Here is a 17,478-nt window from a genome sequence, read left to right on the forward strand (position 1 = left end):
CTCCGCTGAGCAGACGGAGCGACGACATCGGTGTGACACGTTGTCCTGCCCCCATTGTCGTGCTCCCATTTTGCATGTTGTGGGTTTACCCTCCAACACACCGGTGTGCTGAACCAGTAACTAATTGGCACATTTTGTTTACTTGACAAACCTTACTAATTGGCTGTTGGGTGGTGGTGGGTTTACCGACACATCTATATTTACACTATATAAACAAACAACCTTTATTACGGACGAAATCAGGTCGTGCTCCGGTACCTGGGTGAATTGTTACATCGCAAGATGGCGGGAGGTGGTCGTGGCTTTGGGGAGGCATTCGTTCAGCTGTGGACCGAGTGTGGTTGATGAGGACAATGAGTCTATTTGTTGCTGTAAGTGTCCACGATGATGAGGCACTCCGACGAGCTCTCCTTTGTGGCCAGGTCACTTCTGAAAAAGAGCGACATAGCTCGGTGAGGTTTGTGTGTGCCCTTGCTATGTGCTTTACCCCAATTACACCTGATGATGAGCGCCTGTGTTGCGTTCGCAACGTCGTGATTTATTTTAATCTGATTTTATTTTATTTGTTAATATTTTATTTCCACATACGCGACTTTACCAAAAAAACAACAGTATAGGTTTAACTGGTGAAGTAAAAACAAATTTCGAGTGGAATGTTTAGAAAGGCTTCACCAACTACGTTATCTCCTCTGCCCGTGGCTGTCCCGTCTCCTGTCGGTTTTGCGATGGTGCCCCTCGCTTTGCAAACGGAATCACTCCGGTCTCATCCACGTGATGCGTGCGGTGCGTTCCACTCTTTGTTCCGTGCGCGGCGTTTTGAGCCTCATTGGCATTCAGACGCCACACGTACAAGTGGTGCTGTGGCGTGTCGGTGGCTTGTGTCTGTGGTCTGAACAAGTTAATTATTTCAAACAACAAAACAATTATTTCACGGCATTAAACAGGTAATCTTAAATCTGGAATTGTATTTGCACGAATCATTGTCTCGTAAACTGGAGGGTTTCTTTCCTGTGCGAGTCAAACAAGAAGGTTTGCCATAAATATTTCTATCAACATGACTTCCAGGGCAATCATAGCTACTCAAAGTCCAGCATAAATTGTTATTTATTTTTTGACCGAGAAATCAGCCGCATGAAAGCTGCTCCCGTCGTCTCCCAGGGGCATACAATTCTTGTCCAGACCAGCGACGGAATTCAAAATTTCGAGACCTCACAGAAGAAGACTGCAAGGCTGGAGCCAATGGAACCATTTAGTGCTCCCAATTAAGTTTTGGCTGCGAGGATGTTTCAAGTTATCTCGATCCTTATAAACATTCCCCTGCAATTGCTACTGCGTGTCCTAATGTTCCGACGGTAACATGCCTTGCGAATTACAATACGTTAAAAACCTAACCTTTTGCATAACGGTCAATTAATCCCGATTAGCTAAAGCTACTGGCAAAGGCGTGGCGGTTCCAACAAAGTGGCTTTGGGGAAGGGGGCCACATTGAATACGCACTACAATGACAATAGTTTAAAGCGATTTGAAGCACGTTTCATTTTGGGGGGGGCAGAGCTTTGACCTCATATTTGAGGGGGGGTCTGACTTTTTGTGACGCCGTGTGGGGAGGGGGTGGTCAAAAATCGTCCAAAATTGCATTGAACAAAACGGAACGCGATTTTGGGGGTGGGGGGGGGGGGGGTGGAGGTGGCCGTTGCTTGAACTAAACTAAAACTGTTATTTACCAGGTAAAGCCACCTGGGAGCTATGAGCTATTTTTCAGAGGCCACATGTGACGACAGCTCATAAAAGTGGCGTACGTCATGGTCATCTTCGGCTGGATAGAGTATTTCCCACGCAGTGTCTGTTATGGGGGTGGTTTAACCTTACTTCTTTGTGTGGTGGTGGTGGCGAGTCTGCGGGTCTCTGTGGTGGTGGTGAGTCCGCGGGTCTGTGAGCGTGGGTGTTGGTCAACTGTGCTTCTCAATGCCCGTCATTGCAAGTTGTTGAAATACACAATGTACTTTGCTGCAGTGCCCTCTGCTACCTTCAACATCAGAAGCGCATTTGAAAGCGCACGATGCAGTAACTCCTTTGTTCGGTGGTTAGCCAAAAGCCGCCGCTGCGAGAATGAGCGGAGTTCGCGTGATGGTTTATGCTCCTTGACGAGATCAGCAGCGAGGTGTTGTGGGCTTTGTGTCATCGAGGCACACCCACCTGGTCTGCGTCTCCACTTGTGCCGCCGTAAGGGGCCCTCCTTACGGCGTTTTTTGTCTTTTTTCCGTTTTCGCAGAAGGGCGGGCAGCGACTTCTTCCGCTTCCTTTTTTTTACGTCCGATTCCAACCTGACGACGACAAGCGTCGAGAAGGGAGGGAATGACTGTGGCCGAGAAGACCTGACGCTTCGGGCGGAACGACAGACCAGGTAGCTTCCACACAGCGTTACTCAACCGATGAAAAGATATTGCCGTTCGACCCAAGCGCCTCACCCTCGCTGATGAGCGTCACGCTCGGGTGGAAGTTCCCACGTCTGTCGCCGCCGTGTGCCCCGACGACTGCCGCTCCCGCTGCGTCTGCGCCGCGGGTGCCGCGGGTGCCCCTGCGGCCCTTGACGGCGAGGCTCTGTCCGAGCTGCTTGCGCCGCCAGGCGGTGCAGCACTTTGCATCGATATTCAGTTTGATGCAGCTGCTTGCGCCGCCAGGCGGTGCAGCACTTTGCATCGATATTCAGTTTGATGCAGCACCAGTCGCACTCGGTGATGCCAAACTTGTAGAACAGGTGGCCTGCGTCACGGTCGGCATAGTGGTGGTGGTGGAGGGAGGTTACGATTTGTGAGTATGCAATGGGACACTCCCACTCCACTCACCCCCTATCCACCACCCTCGCCCTACCCACTCCACCCACCCACCACCACCCCCCCCAACCCACTCCACTCGCCCCACTCACTCCCTACCCACCCACCCCACTCACTCACTCCCCACCCACCCACCTCACTCACTCCCTACCCACCCACCCCACCACCACCCCCCCAACCCACTCAACCCACCCCACTCACTCCCTACCCACCACCACACCACCACCACCCACCCACCCCCAACCCACTCCACCCATCCCACTCACTCCCTACCCGTCCACCCCCTCCCCCCCCCCCTACCCACCACCGCACCATCACCACCACCACCCCACCCACCCCACTCACACACCACCACCACCGCCGCCGCAACTCGCAGCGGATGCGTAGACCATGAGCCGGTCCAGCTGCTTCTTGCCGTGGTGCCCGTGACCCGACAAGTTGCTGGCGGCCTGCACCTCGCGATGGAAGAGGTGGTCCAGGAGGGTGAGCGCCATCTTCTCGGGCGTGCGGCAAGCGGCGGTCACGTGCAGCAGGTCCCCTGGGGCGATGGGGCAGCGCACGCGAAGCTCCACGTTCCACTCGTCGCCCAGCCAAGTGCCATGCGGGTAATCCTCTGGGGTTTTGTGGGTGAGTGGGTGGAGGAGAGGGTTGGTGAGTGGGTGGGGTGGGTGGAAGGAGGAGTGGTTGTAAGTGGGTTGAGTGAGTGGCTGAGTGGGTGGGTGAGTGTCACTCGGCGAGTGAGCAAGTGACCGGCTGTGCGACCGATCACGCGGCAGAGAGCCGCAGACTCAGAGACCCACAGTCTCGGTCTGATTTCTGCGTCCGCCCCCCCCACCGCCAGCGCTGTGCCGGGCAAGGGCCCCGGTCTTGGTGAAGGTGCCGGAGCCGGTGGCCGTGGCCGCGATGGCGGAGGCGGAGCCGGTGCGCCTTCAGGCAACTTTACCGGTGACCTTTGCCGGGTTTCCTTTGCCGGGACGTGTGCACGTGTGTGTGTACGCACAGGACGAGGAGCAGGAGGATGAGGTGGTGACAGCGGCTCCGATGCCGCGCTGGTAGACGCTCATCGCTCGCCCTCCGGCAGCCAATCAGGAGACGCCGCCACGGGGGGGGGGGCGGTGTCAGCCGTGGGAACTTCCACCCGAGCGTGACGCTCATCACGCTCAACAGCGAAGGTGAGGCGCTTGGGTCGACGGATCGGTCGCACAGCCGGTCACTCGCTCGCCCGCTGAGTGACACTCACCCACCCACTCATCCACTCACTCACTCAACCACTCACCTACTCGCCCACCCACTCACCACCCCTCTCCTCCATTCACCCACCCACCGACAAAACCCCGCAGAGGATTTCCCAAACGGCACTTGGCTGGGCGACGAGTGGAACGTGGATCTTCGCGTGCGCTGCCCCATCGCCCCGGGGGACCTGCTGCACGTGACCGCCGCTTGCCGCACGCCCGAGAAGATGGCGCTCACCCTCCTGGACCACCTCCTCCATCTCGAGGTGCAGGCCGCCAGCAACCTGTCGGGTCACGGGCACCACGGCAAGAAGCAGCTGGACCCGCTCATTGTCTACGGCATCCGCTGTGAGTTGCGGTGGTGGTGGTGGGGTGTGAGTGGGGTGGGTGGGTGGTGGTGGTGGTGGTGCGGTGGTGGGTAGGGGGGGGAGGTGGGTGGAGTGTGTTGGGGGGGGGGGGTGGTGGGTGGGTAGTGAGTGAGTGGGGGTGGTGGGTGGGTGGGGAGGGTGGGAGGGTGAGTGGGTGGTGGGGTGATGGTGGGGGGTGTTGGTGGGAGTGTCCCATTGTATTCTCACAAATCGTAACCTATTCTATCAACACTACTGTATGTCACACTGCTGTATATTTACTATACAATTACGATACTATATATTGCCTTGTACATTGTATTAAACATTACAATTTTATACTCTTTATTATTATACATTCTGCTATACCAGTTACTACTGGCAAAGACTAATTAGAGAATCCATTGAAATTGAGAGAAACAGAAATAACTTTAATCGCTCAGACAGCTACAGGCTTAGTGCGGCCTGGAAGCGTATTATTAAATGAGATACATTACAATTCCTTTATAGGGGAAACAAACACTAACTGATTAATAACGTAGCATAATCGCAATAAAACACATTCCAACTAATTACTAATCTACAACTCGCATCGTAACAACTGCCATATTACTAATCTAGTATATCATTACTAACAGGTCCCTGCGGGGTGGGCTGGTAGGAACGAATAACCAAAGAATATAAACATCATGTATTATTACACTTGTTTAGCCAGGAAAGCCCCACTGAGTGTAAAGGTTTTTCTAGGGTCCTGCCAAGTGTTTGCAGTAGGGGGCGATGCTGCTACACCGAATCGGACGATACGAAGGGAGAGTGTGAGGCCTAGGTCTAGGCTTTAGGCCTAGCTGTAGGCTTTAGGGCGCCGTGAGTTAATTTTAAATTTACCTGTTTTTATAATTCATGTAAAAGCTTTAAATGTAAATGTTTCTATTTAAAAGCATCAGGGAATGTAACATTGATAAACATAACTCCCTTGCACACACGCAGGGGAACGATACGAAGGGAGAGTTTGAGGCGTTGTTCGAGGCTTGAGGCCTAGCTGTAGGCTTTAGGGCGCTGAGTTTTTTTTATTTAATTTCAAAGTTTTAATTAAAAGCTATCTCAGGGAATTGTAAGGGAATGTTACACTTGTTTAGGCAGGAAAGCCTCAGTCTAACGGTTTTTGTAGGGTCAGGCCAAGTGTTTGCAGTAGGGGGCGATGTTGCTACACGGTCGGACGGACGAAATAATCTATTGGTGGCTGGTCCACTTTGTTCCTACCAGTATAACCCCCCCCCCTCAAATCGTTGCGCCTGATGAGTTAATGATGACGTCACCCTGCTCTGCTGCTCTATATAAGAACGTGAGATGGAGCAGAGCCTCACCATTCTGGCGAATTGCCCGATGATGCTGGATGCAATTACCAGCGAAACGTCGTACTCAAAAATTGTAAATGTTGTGGTTTCACGCTTCAACACACCGGTGGGCGAAAGCAGTGAACTATTTGTCTTTTGTCAACGTGACTTTTATTTACTGATTGGCTGTGTCGGGTGGTGGAGGGTTACGACACATTTATAAATAACGCGATCTAACCCAAAAACGTTGATTATGAATATTGGTCGCGAAAGCCTACGTGTTGAACTGATGAGAACGATGATGAGCCCAATGCGCTTCACGTGTTTTTTAAATATTTTTCAAGGAAGGCTTGGATCACAAATTCAGATAATACACAATTAACCTCAGAATAAAAACGCAAAAATGCAACAATTCCAAAGAACGAAAATGTAAATATGCAATAAAGTGCCATTATCTGCACGGATAAAAGGAATCAAGATTGAAGAGTATCAGTTTAACATGTAGGCTTTCGCGACCAATATCATCCATAATAGTTTTTTTGGGTTATATCGCGTAAACATATATAAATATCTAAGGGGTTAGATCACATAAATATGCGATCTAACCTCGGACAACGACCTGTATTGTGGAAGAGAGTCTATGGTCGTTTAACATTTTCGTAAACGTGCTTAGTACAAACAGACACGTTACGTTTGAATTATGTTAATTTGCTTAGAGTCAAAGTTAAACCTCAGTTAGAAACGATAATTGAGCACGGACGTGGCGTGAATGATGGTAACGGCTGCATTTCCATACAATGCGATGGAAGCACAAACCTCAAACGCCGTATTGAGCGCTCTGAAGCTTTGTGTTTGTGGCACAGGATGGGACCGGGAGTCGAGTCAATTCCACAAGAGTCAGAATATTTATTTATAACTGGGGAAGGAATCTGATAAGCTATGAAGCTCTTTTTCCTTGATGCCCAGTGCGAGCGTGTCGGCAAGTTACAACAACAAACAAAACACAAACACGACAGGAGTGCGACATAGAGAAACAGGGTAAGCAAGTGGTACAATATAATTAATGTATTTATTAATGAGTTATCGAAGTCTGACTTGTCAACATTAGGCAGCAGAAAGCACAACGCAGTTACAGACCACACCAAGACAGCGCCACACAGCAGTAGCCCTCAATACAATGGCACATTGACATTGAACAATCGACGAGCAGGTAATAGTCAACGTTACAAATCACATTTGCAAGTGTGACTGTATCCAGCACGAATCTACTGCTTCAGGATCTGTGTTTGAAGGGCAGCAGGCACGGGGTAGCAGGATTAGGGGGAGAGTGAAGTGAGGTTGGGAAGGAAGCAGAGGTGAGACAAAGTCATTGTTATGCAAGTCCAAGTCGAGTCGCAAGTCATCAAATTCATGACTCGCGTCTGACTCGAGTCCAAGTCACATGACTCGAGTCCACACCTCTGGAAGGAAGTCTCCGAGGCGGACAAAAGTTCAAGACGAGCAGCAGTCAGAATCGTTATCCTGGGGAAATCCGATGACCTGTGAAGCTCTTTGTCACAGATCTCTAATAACAGGACCCTGCGGGGTGGGCTGGTAGGAATAATACTAATACCGGTACAGGGATATCGACCGGGTATAGAGGAGTTAAAAAGAAAATGATTTGTGCATGGGGGGTGAGCGATGACGTCCACACCCCCCTCCCCACTGACTCGCGCGGCCACAGAGCAAGGATTGCAACAGGCGATGTCATTGGCTGCGCCGGATGCGACGGCCATCTTGTTAAAACTTATGTACCAGGTAAAGCCACCTGGGAGCTACGAGCTATTTTTCAGAGGCCACATGTGACGACCGCTCATGAAAGTGGCGTACGTCATGGTCATCTTCGGCTGGATAGAGTATTTCCCACGCAGTGTCTGTTATGGGGGTGGTTTAACCTTACTTCTTTGTGTGGTGGTGGTGCGTGTGGGTCGGTGGTGGTGGCGAGTCTGCGGGTCTCTGTGTGGTGGTGGTGAGTCCGCGGGTCTGTGAGCGTGGGTGTTGGTCAACTGTGCTTCTCAATGCCCGTCATTGCAAGTTGTTGAAATACACAATGTACTTTGCTGCAGTGCCCTCTGCTACCTTCAACATCAGAAGCGCATTTGAAAGCGCACGATGCAGTAACTCCTTTGTTCGGTGGTTAGCCAAAAGCCGCCGCTGCGAGAATGAGCGGAGTTCGCGTGATGGTTTATGCTCCTTGACGAGATCAGCAGCGAGGTGTTGTGGGCTTTGTGTCATCGAGGCACACCCACCTGGTCTGCGTCTCCACTTGTGCTGCCGTAAAGGGCGCTCCTTACGGCATTTTTTGTCTTTTTTCCGTTTTCGCAGAAGGGCGGGCAGTGACTTCTTCCGCTTCCTTTTTTTTACGTCCGATTCCAACCTGACGACGACAAGCGTCGAGGGGAGGGAATGACTGTGGCCGAGAAGACCTGACGCTTCGGGCGGAGCGACAGACCAGGTAGCTTCCACACAGCGTTACTCAACCGATGAAAAGATATTGCCGTTCGACCCAAGCGCCTCACCCTCGCTGTTGAGCGTGATGAGCGTCACGCTCGGGTGGAAGTTCCCACGGCTGCCACCGCCCCCCCCCCCCTCGTGGCGGCATCTCCTGATTGGCTGCCGGAGAGCGAGCGAAGAGCGTCCACCAGCGCGGCATCGGAGCCGCTGTCACCACCTACACCCCTCCCCTCCTCATCATCCTCCTCCTGCTGCTCCTCGTCCTCCGCTCAAGCGCCCGCGCTTCCAGATCTTCGCCGGCACCAGCAGAGGTGACGGATGACGCCAGCCTCAGGGTCAGACTCGTCACGCGGCAGAGAGCCATAGACTCGTCACGCGGCAGAGAGCCATAGACTCGTCACGCGGCAGAGAGCCATAGACTCGTCACGCGGCCGAGCGCCATAGACTCGTCACGCGGCCGAGCGCCATAGACTCGTCACGCGGCCGAGCGCCATAGACTCGTCACGCGGCCGAGCGCCATAGACTCGTCACGCGGCCGAGCGCCATAGACTCGTCACGCGGCCGAGCGCCATAGACTCGTCACGCGGCCGAGCGCCATAGACTCGTCACGCGGCCGAGCGCCATAGACTCGTCACGCGGCCGAGCGCCATAGACTCGTCACGCGGCCGAGCGCCATAGACTCGTCACGCGGCCGAGCGCCATAGACTCGTCACGCGGCCGAGCGCCATAGACTCGTCACGCGGCCGAGCGCCATAGACTCGTCACGCGGCCGAGCGCCATAGACTCGTCACGCGGCCGAGCGCCATAGACTCGTCACGCGGCCGAGCGCCATAGACTCGTCACGCGGCCGAGCGCCATAGACTCGTCACGCGGCCGAGCGCCATAGACTCGTCACGCGGCCGAGCGCCATAGACTCGTCACGCGGCCGAGCGCCATAGACTCGTCACGCGGCCGAGCGCCATAGACTCGTCACGCGGCCGAGCGCCATAGACTCGTCACGCGGCCGAGCGCCATAGACTCGTCACGCGGCCGAGCGCCATAGACTCGTCACGCGGCCGAGCGCCATAGACTCGTCACGCGGCCGAGCGCCATAGACTCGTCACGCGGCCGAGCGCCATAGACTCGTCACGCGGCCGAGCGCCATAGACTCGTCACGCGGCCGAGCGCCATAGACTCGTCACGCGGCCGAGCGCCATAGACTCGTCACGCGGCCGAGCGCCATAGACTCGTCACGCGGCCGAGCGCCATAGACTCGTCACGCGGCCGAGCGCCATAGACTCGTCACGCGGCCGAGCGCCATAGACTCGTCACGCGGCCGAGCGCCATAGACTCGTCACGCGGCCGAGCGCCATAGACTCGTCACGCGGCCGAGCGCCATAGACTCGTCACGCGGCCGAGCGCCATAGACTCGTCACGCGGCCGAGCGCCATAGACTCGTCACGCGGCCGAGCGCCATAGACTCGTCACGCGGCCGAGCGCCATAGACTCGTCACGCGGCCGAGCGCCATAGACTCGTCACGCGGCCGAGCGCCATAGACTCGTCACGCGGCCGAGCGCCATAGACTCGTCACGCGGCCGAGCGCCATAGACTCGTCACGCGGCCGAGCGCCATAGACTCGTCACGCGGCCGAGCGCCATAGACTCGTCACGCGGCCGAGCGCCATAGACTCGTCACGCGGCCGATATCCCTGTACCGGTAAAAATTAAGATTATTCTTACCTGCCCACCGCGCAGGGTCGTGATTTTTGTTTTGATTTTATTTTACTTTCTACGTGACTTTACCGAAAAAACCTAAGAAGATGATTCCTTGCAGTCACGAAAGCTTCAAATCTAGAATTCCTGATTTACTTCTTTTTTACGCCTTGTTCTCCTGCAGCTGAGGGAGCCAAGATAAACCCAGCTCAAGGCTGTGTACACAGGGGAGGGGGCCTGTGTCCTGAAATTAATCACACTCCCAGAGCAGAAGGTTGGATGACCACAGTGAGACGAGAATAAGGGTGTTGTGCCTCTCTTAAGGGCAGGCTCGGCTGAACAGTGAGGCTGCGGGGGTCACCAGAAGTTCGTGTTCGCCTAGTTAAGTCAAAAAGCTCAATTATTCTGTATTGCTATTAAAGTCACGTTAAAATCGATATTTAACAACAGGGTAAGCTAAAGTTATTGATATGAAATGCTATTTCCATACCTTAATACTTTATATACAACTCGACCCGAAGCATAACGGGATGAATCACCACCAGGTCGAATATAAAATACATAATAAAAGAGCGCTGTTAAACCCAGGGTCGGAGAGAAAGGGAGATCCTGGCCGTCTTTGTATTCCCGCAGCGCGGGATAGGAGTGTATACGCTCGGAGAAACACCTCCACTTGAGTCAAGCACCACGATGGGAAATGACAGACCTTAGGTTACATACAGAATCATAACTGTGAAATGGTAAGGGACAAATGTTAAAACTTTTACCCATTTCTTTGTGCGTCAGTGAGGGTCGGAGGGAGTGTGCCCCTCCCTCCAGGTGGTGCAACACGGACAAAGATGCCTATGAGACGATTTGTAACGTCTGTGTTTTGGTTCATGAAGAAGGCCAAACAAGAGATAATATCGCACCCAGACAGAGAGACGACCTCGAGGCAATTTGTAACACCTGATTGTTTGCTCGTGGATTTTATGGAGGGAATATGACAACGGAATATACCGTGGGTGAGGCACACAAGGACACACGGACGTACGGACACACACATGGACACACCTACACACGGACGGATCCTGACACAGTAAATCAAAAGAAACCCCGCCTTGTGGGCAGGGTCCAAAGGGATTTTTCGGCATAAAAGAAAGGACTCTGAGCATTGGAAACCAGTTCGACCAGGAGGGTCAACTCATCAGCCGAGTTCGACCAGCGGGTCGGCTCAGGAGTCCGACCGGGAGGGTCGGCTCAGGAGTTCGACCGAGAGGGTCGACTCAGGAGCGAGCTGCGACCAACGGGTCGGCTCGACTCTTCAGCTCGTCTGGGACTCAGCCGAGTTCAGCCGGCTCTCGGGGCTCGACTCAAGCGGCTCCCCATCTCCTCTGCAGGCGGGCAAGACCCGCTTGACAGCTCAACTCGGCCTGCGTGGGTCAACCTCTGCCGAGTCGGAGGTCTCTGCTGCCGCCGACGGTCGCGGTTTGGCGACGAGGCTCTGTGCTTCCCCTGGTTGACGACCCAACACTGCACGCTGCGAGCGAGCTGTGGGCGCCACCTACCGACCGGGTTCCGAACTACGACAGCGTATCAACAGGCATCCGAACCAATTCACCACGGTGACAGAGGAGCGACTGATACGTATGACGCGCACCGCCCCCTCACCACACGACCACCAGGCGTCTGTTTGACATAAAGAACCGACTCCGAACACTGACTATTCAAGACAACTCTTACCACTCAAAAACACTCGAGACCGAGTGATGGCCATCCGTCGTTTATAAGAGTATTCGTAATTTTTATCTTTAATATTTAGTGGGCTGTACTCTTAATCGCATAAATTCCCAACAGATCCATCAATACGAATTGATTCTTGGCACCTCCTTCCACCAAGCCACGCTCACGTGGGGAGTGGTGGCCCACCAGATCCTTATCAGGTGATCTGGTCCCCAATTAGTAAACTTGATAAGATAACGATCTTCGGAAAAGGAGCACCGTCGCAGGCCCTTACTCCGAGCCATTCTGTTGTCAGATAACCTGCCGATGTATCTGAGATTGGTGCCTTTAAGAATAATAACTGTTTTTGATTGTGTTTTTTTTATCGCCGTATAATCTTTCAAGTATCTTTCAGTCATAATCGCCGCACGTACTCGCATCCTATCAATAAGGAGTACGGTACTGCGTGAACAATATTGAGTAATCATTCATTAACGTTAAGGTTTTTCTTAGCATAGTATTTGCATGTTTTAACGACTCTCTCTCACTAACAACCATCGCGTTATGCGGGATACATGTGTCGTTGTCAAAGTGAAATCAGACAATCATTGATGATACTGTATTGATGCCGTGTTGACGTTCCGGGATTGAGAGTTCGCATACTATATCATAGTTGAGGTTGAATTAGTAATAAATTGATTAATACAGAAGTGGTTGTGTGATTCTTTCCTGAAATCTATGCATAAGATCTGCTTCTGCGTTGAGATCTGAACTTGGTGACCTTAATAAACACACTAATACACTCAGTAAATGTTAAAGCGATAACGGGGTGAACCGGGGACCTAAAAAAAAATAAGCGAGAATGAGACGAACCTAGACAACGATGCCGAGTTAATCTAAGTTAATCTTGCATACTTACACCACACCTGCATAACTGCATACGATTAATTGCCGTATTCCGATAGATAACCCACCCTCGTCACCGAGGCGGGGTCTGGTTATCATAACGACTTGCATTATCATAATTACACCCACTCGCATAATTACTACAATTACCTCTCGAATTGGCATAATTAAATGTGCATAATTACATAAATTAATATATTTCCGGATAATTACACATTTGGCCAAATTTCAGTTGATTATTATTATTTTCACTGAATATTCATAACCCACATATACAACATAATAATTTCACCCACGCACGCATACAACACATCAAAATTTTGATACCCAACATATACAACATAATGGGGGCTCGTCCGGGATTTCTCGCAGACAGTTTATGCATGAATTCAGGAACGAATCACTGTTGTGTTAATCAAAGAGTTGTGAACTAACGTTGCCTTGTGATTGTAAACGGGGGTACAAACAAAACGCGCTCTGAAGGGAAATACCAGAGTAGCAGAGTATAACAAAGAATAGCTCGAGCCAAACTGACCACACTCTGTGAGATAATTGTTTTATATGCACTCTGAAAGGAAAGGTCAAAGTAACTCCTGCCAATTGAGATGATAGGATTAAGAATAATTTTTGAATGGGTGACGGGGTACGGGGAACTCGTATTAAAACGTACCGACCAATCTGTTACAAAGCAGTACAGTCAGAGAGACATATGGGAAGGGAGCTGTATCGATAACACGAACACACCTCGGGGGAAACTAATTGACTGGATAAAATGTAACAAAGGCGAACACGATGCAAAAACTACAGGAAAGGCAGGACAGGACTCATTCCTCCTCACACAGGCATACAGACAGGGATGGTGGAATAAAGGAAAATTCGGAAAGGAAACAGGAGAGAAATCGTCTCTAATAAACAAGGAAAAATGTCCTCACACCATCGTAAGGGAGGAGAAATCAGGGCTCGCGACACCAGCGAAACTCACAGACGTGGATCCACAGAATAAATATGGAAGTAACATTAAATCACACTCATTCGAGAGAAGGGATGGAGAGATACATATGCAAACAAAAACATGTGAGATTGACAACTTCACAGAGGGAAGCAAAATGTTAAAGTAAAGTCGACAGGACGTGCTCCACTAAGGGCAGAGGCAAAAACTGAAGGGAAATGGCAACACGAGCGACACGGCATTGGGCGCGCACAGAAAATGCACACCGATTAATCACGCCCGACACAGAACAGATAAAAGTGACAGATTGCCTGATAACTTGTTTGATGATGACGCTGACGGCGATCAACTTTCGGAATACTTATTCAACAGTAAAACCCTTAAATTGATGGACAAGGCTCTAGTCAGAATTCCCGATTTTGACCCCCACAATAAGACTATGGATATCCACACACATGTCGCAACAGTGGAAGAGGAGGCAATGATTAGAGGGTTGATGAGACGGGATGAAAAAGCGAGTTTGTTGAAACGAAGCTTAAATAAAGATTCTATCCCATGGGTAAAGTCACTACCACACAAGGTTAGAAATGATTTTAAACAACTGAGCCTGGCAGTGATTCGGAAGTTTGGAGAATATTCGACACTCACTGAGGGGTTTTATGCTGTAAAATCGATGACCCAGGGCATGGACCAAGATCCACGTGACTACCTCGTGCAATTTAAAAGAGCGTATTACGCAGGCGATGTGAATCAATACCACGAAGGAGATAAAATGTTCAAAATTATGTTTTTTGAATCCTTGAGCCCAGAGATTACAGAAAGGGTGAGAATGGTTTTGAATCCAGAAACCGCATCCTTACGCCGCATAGAGAGCAAGGCGTACATGGCATGGTTATACAGAGCTAAGAATCATAATTCGGATCCAGAACACAGGGAGAGGGATAAAGAACCCAGCCTCTCAGAGAGGAATAAAAATCACCGAGCAGTCCCACAATGCAGGACGGAGCAAACACGCACGCACACATGGCAAAATAACCTAGAGAGAGGTTGGCACGAGAATGAGAGCGGCACAAAGCCGAACATTCAGAGGAATCGCAGGAGGGGGAGGTTCAGAACAGAACCATACCAACACCCCATGCCACGACACACACGAGGCCAAAGTTGCACACTAAGGTGGCGAGATAACCATCCAGCGGGAAGGTACACAGACTGCGGAGGTATGGATGCGAATATGCAGGAGAATCGTAGGAGGGAGAGGTTCAGAGCAGAACCATATCAACACCCCATCCCACGACACACGCAAGGTTCAAATTACACACAGAGATGGCAAGATAAGCACCTAGCGGGAAGGTGTTACACAGACTGCGGAGGTATGGATGCGAACATTCAGAGGAATCGCAGGATGGGAGGTCAAACACAATCGATCCAATTCCGACCAATTGCTCCACCGGCTATACCAGGAGGGAATAGAGGAATAACACAGAATGCGGTCCAAAGACATGATGAACTACCCATAGTGAGCGCGAGCGAGCGGCCAACACGCGCCCCACCCGCCGAGGTATTAAACCCGAAGCTCAATGAGAAATACAGGCAGGCTGCAAGTGACAGGGCGGGCAAAAACGTGGACAGTACTCCCGTAAATGACGCGCGGATCGAATACAAGGACAGGGTTGCATTGAAGCGTGATCGGACAGTACAAAAACCGACAGCAGGGACACGCCCTGAGGAGCGCAGGCATGAGCCGTTGAATGGAAAATATCCAAGGGAAACCAAAATTTATGTGGATCGGAGTGCTAAAATGGAGACGAATGTCCATGACGTATCGGGAATGGTGTTGGAATCCAACACACTCGTAAAAACAAAGAGGGCAACATTACGAGGGACAGAATTAAATCGACACACTGACTCGGCAAATGTGCATGTAATCGCAGAGAGAGCGAATGCCAGTGATGACGGAGTACCGAAGTTGGTTGTGTGCGCGAATTCTGATTATGTGCAGCACAATTTTACACCACACACTCCCACGACGCTAGAGAGTGAGAGGGGAAATTACAAAAACGAACCGGAAAACCGTGATCGAATGATCAAAGTGATAAGTGGTAAACCAGACACTCGGAACTTGGTAAAAAGATTGCAAGGATGTAACAGGAGGAAAATAACGCAAAAATGCGTTCGAAACCGCTACCTAGCGTTTCCCAGGATTTAACAAAAACAAAAAATTAATATCCGTCGGAGTTATGAGGGATGAGAACCATGTAACTGGTGATACCGATGTTTAACGTTGTGTTTTATTTCTTTTGCTTGTAGATTCATAATACAAAAAAAGGGCATTTACTTGGTTTGGAAATTCGCCAGTGGCCAAATCGACCCCTGATAATTTTCAAACGGGCGGCAAAAAAAATATAATATTTTTTAATCTATATATATACCTTTTTTTTAATTAATTAATGAAAACAACTCACTTCTCCTCACAAGAACACCAGGAATCCATGAAACATGGAGGGCGGTTAAAATGTTGAGAGTTCGGTCACAAAGAGGTCATGGACATCCAAATGGACAGAAGATGTATGGACTAGCCTCCCAAGACATCTGGAGATATACAGATAAGGGCAGAATAAATAACGGTTGAAACTTCGCGTTTTCTTAACGTTTTCCTTACCGAAAAGTAGAAACTTAACAAAGATAATTAACCAACAAACAATAATATTTTTTTTTATTATATGTTTCCTACCTACACGACCTTCCAAAAAAATAAAAACTAAAGAGTACGAATTCCAGAAAGCTTAAGTGCATAGTACACTTAACCTTAGGACATAAAAAAATTAACTCAGAATAAACACCAATCTCTGGGGAACTAAACTAATGGGCATATCACACTACGATAATATGTAACATGTTTTCCAGGAAATGGCAGCCCTCCTGCTCACGCTCCTGCTAACGTACCTTGCCAAGCTAGAAGGGAGCCAAGAGCTGATCAAGCCCAGGAGCAGGGATACACACACAGACACGGATGTCATGCCGCCGCCACGAAGCCGTTCGGCAGGCGCCCAAACCCCCGACTTCGCCACCACCAAGCAACGGAGCCAACCCCGCGTCCCCCTCACCTCACCTCACACGAACACACCCGCACGCATTCCCCCCCCCCCCCCCATAGAGCTCCGAGGGGAGGTCACCTGGCCGACCGGTTTTTATCCGAGAAACCCTTATCGGGGTTAACTCTCACGGTTTCCGGCGATCAGGGAATTGGACGACCTCCCCCGTGCTACGTTGCGCCGCGGCGCTGCGACCAGCCGTAATATGGTGTGGTCGCGGCATGGGGCATTCGGCCACCGCGGTTGAGGTGCATTTTCCCCCCACACACACCCCCACGGGTCGACGGGGCAAGCAGGGGAGGGACGGGACAGCACGAATGGCGGGACCGCAGGAGCTGTTGCGCATAGTCATGGAGGGTTGGGATAATTACGCTTGAGCGCGCAGGCACCATTGTTAGGGGAGTTAAAGGATAAGGCTATTAGTATAAATAATTGGGAGAGGGGAGGCGCGCGAGGAGCCATGCACAGCTTCCCACGACGGGCCTTTGTGATGGACACCGCCGCATGAACCTCGATGATGGGGGCCTGCGTGAGAAAAGGATTGATTGGAATTTGCGCCGTGCAGGTCGCTCATTGATTAGCGGAACAAAGGCACCGCGGAGCTGCCTGGCCCGGGCGAGGGGGGCGCGTGCCATTGTTTGGAGTTCACGCCGCGCGGACAAAGGATTAATTAGCATAGCGAAGGCGCACGGTGCGTGGGAAGGGGGTAGGGGTCCGGGAATCAGGATAAATGGGGAGCGCAAAGGGGAAATCGCTCTCTTGCTCCGAGAAGCCAACGTCCAGGACTGCCCCAGCTCTGCCCTCCGGACGTCCGTGCGACGTGTCGAGGCAAGCAGCGAGGAAAACCCACGGAACGTCGAGTGCCTCAAACCGTGAGTAAGGAGGTAAAAGTGTTTCG

General features: G+C 51.2%; 1 protein-coding gene across 1 annotated transcript in view; it reads left to right on the forward strand.

Annotated features, from left to right (window-relative positions):
• The first annotated feature begins 3,295 nt into the window (after nucleotides 1–3,295).
• Nucleotides 3,296–17,478, forward strand: part of LOC144953759 (protein BANP-like) — a 56,940-nt gene continuing 42,757 nt past the window's right edge. The window contains exons 1-4 of the mRNA XM_078884352.1: nucleotides 3,296–3,428; nucleotides 3,676–3,755; nucleotides 3,916–4,006; nucleotides 4,175–4,414. Coding sequence (XP_078740478.1) covers nucleotides 3,296–3,428; nucleotides 3,676–3,755; nucleotides 3,916–4,006; nucleotides 4,175–4,414 — 544 coding nt within the window. The remainder of the gene's footprint in view (nucleotides 3,429–3,675; nucleotides 3,756–3,915; nucleotides 4,007–4,174; nucleotides 4,415–17,478) is intronic.

Source organism: Lampetra fluviatilis, chromosome 82 (genome assembly GCF_964198595.1).
Source record: "Lampetra fluviatilis chromosome 82, kcLamFluv1.1, whole genome shotgun sequence".
NCBI classification, from domain to species: Eukaryota; Metazoa; Chordata; class Hyperoartia; order Petromyzontiformes; family Petromyzontidae; genus Lampetra; species Lampetra fluviatilis.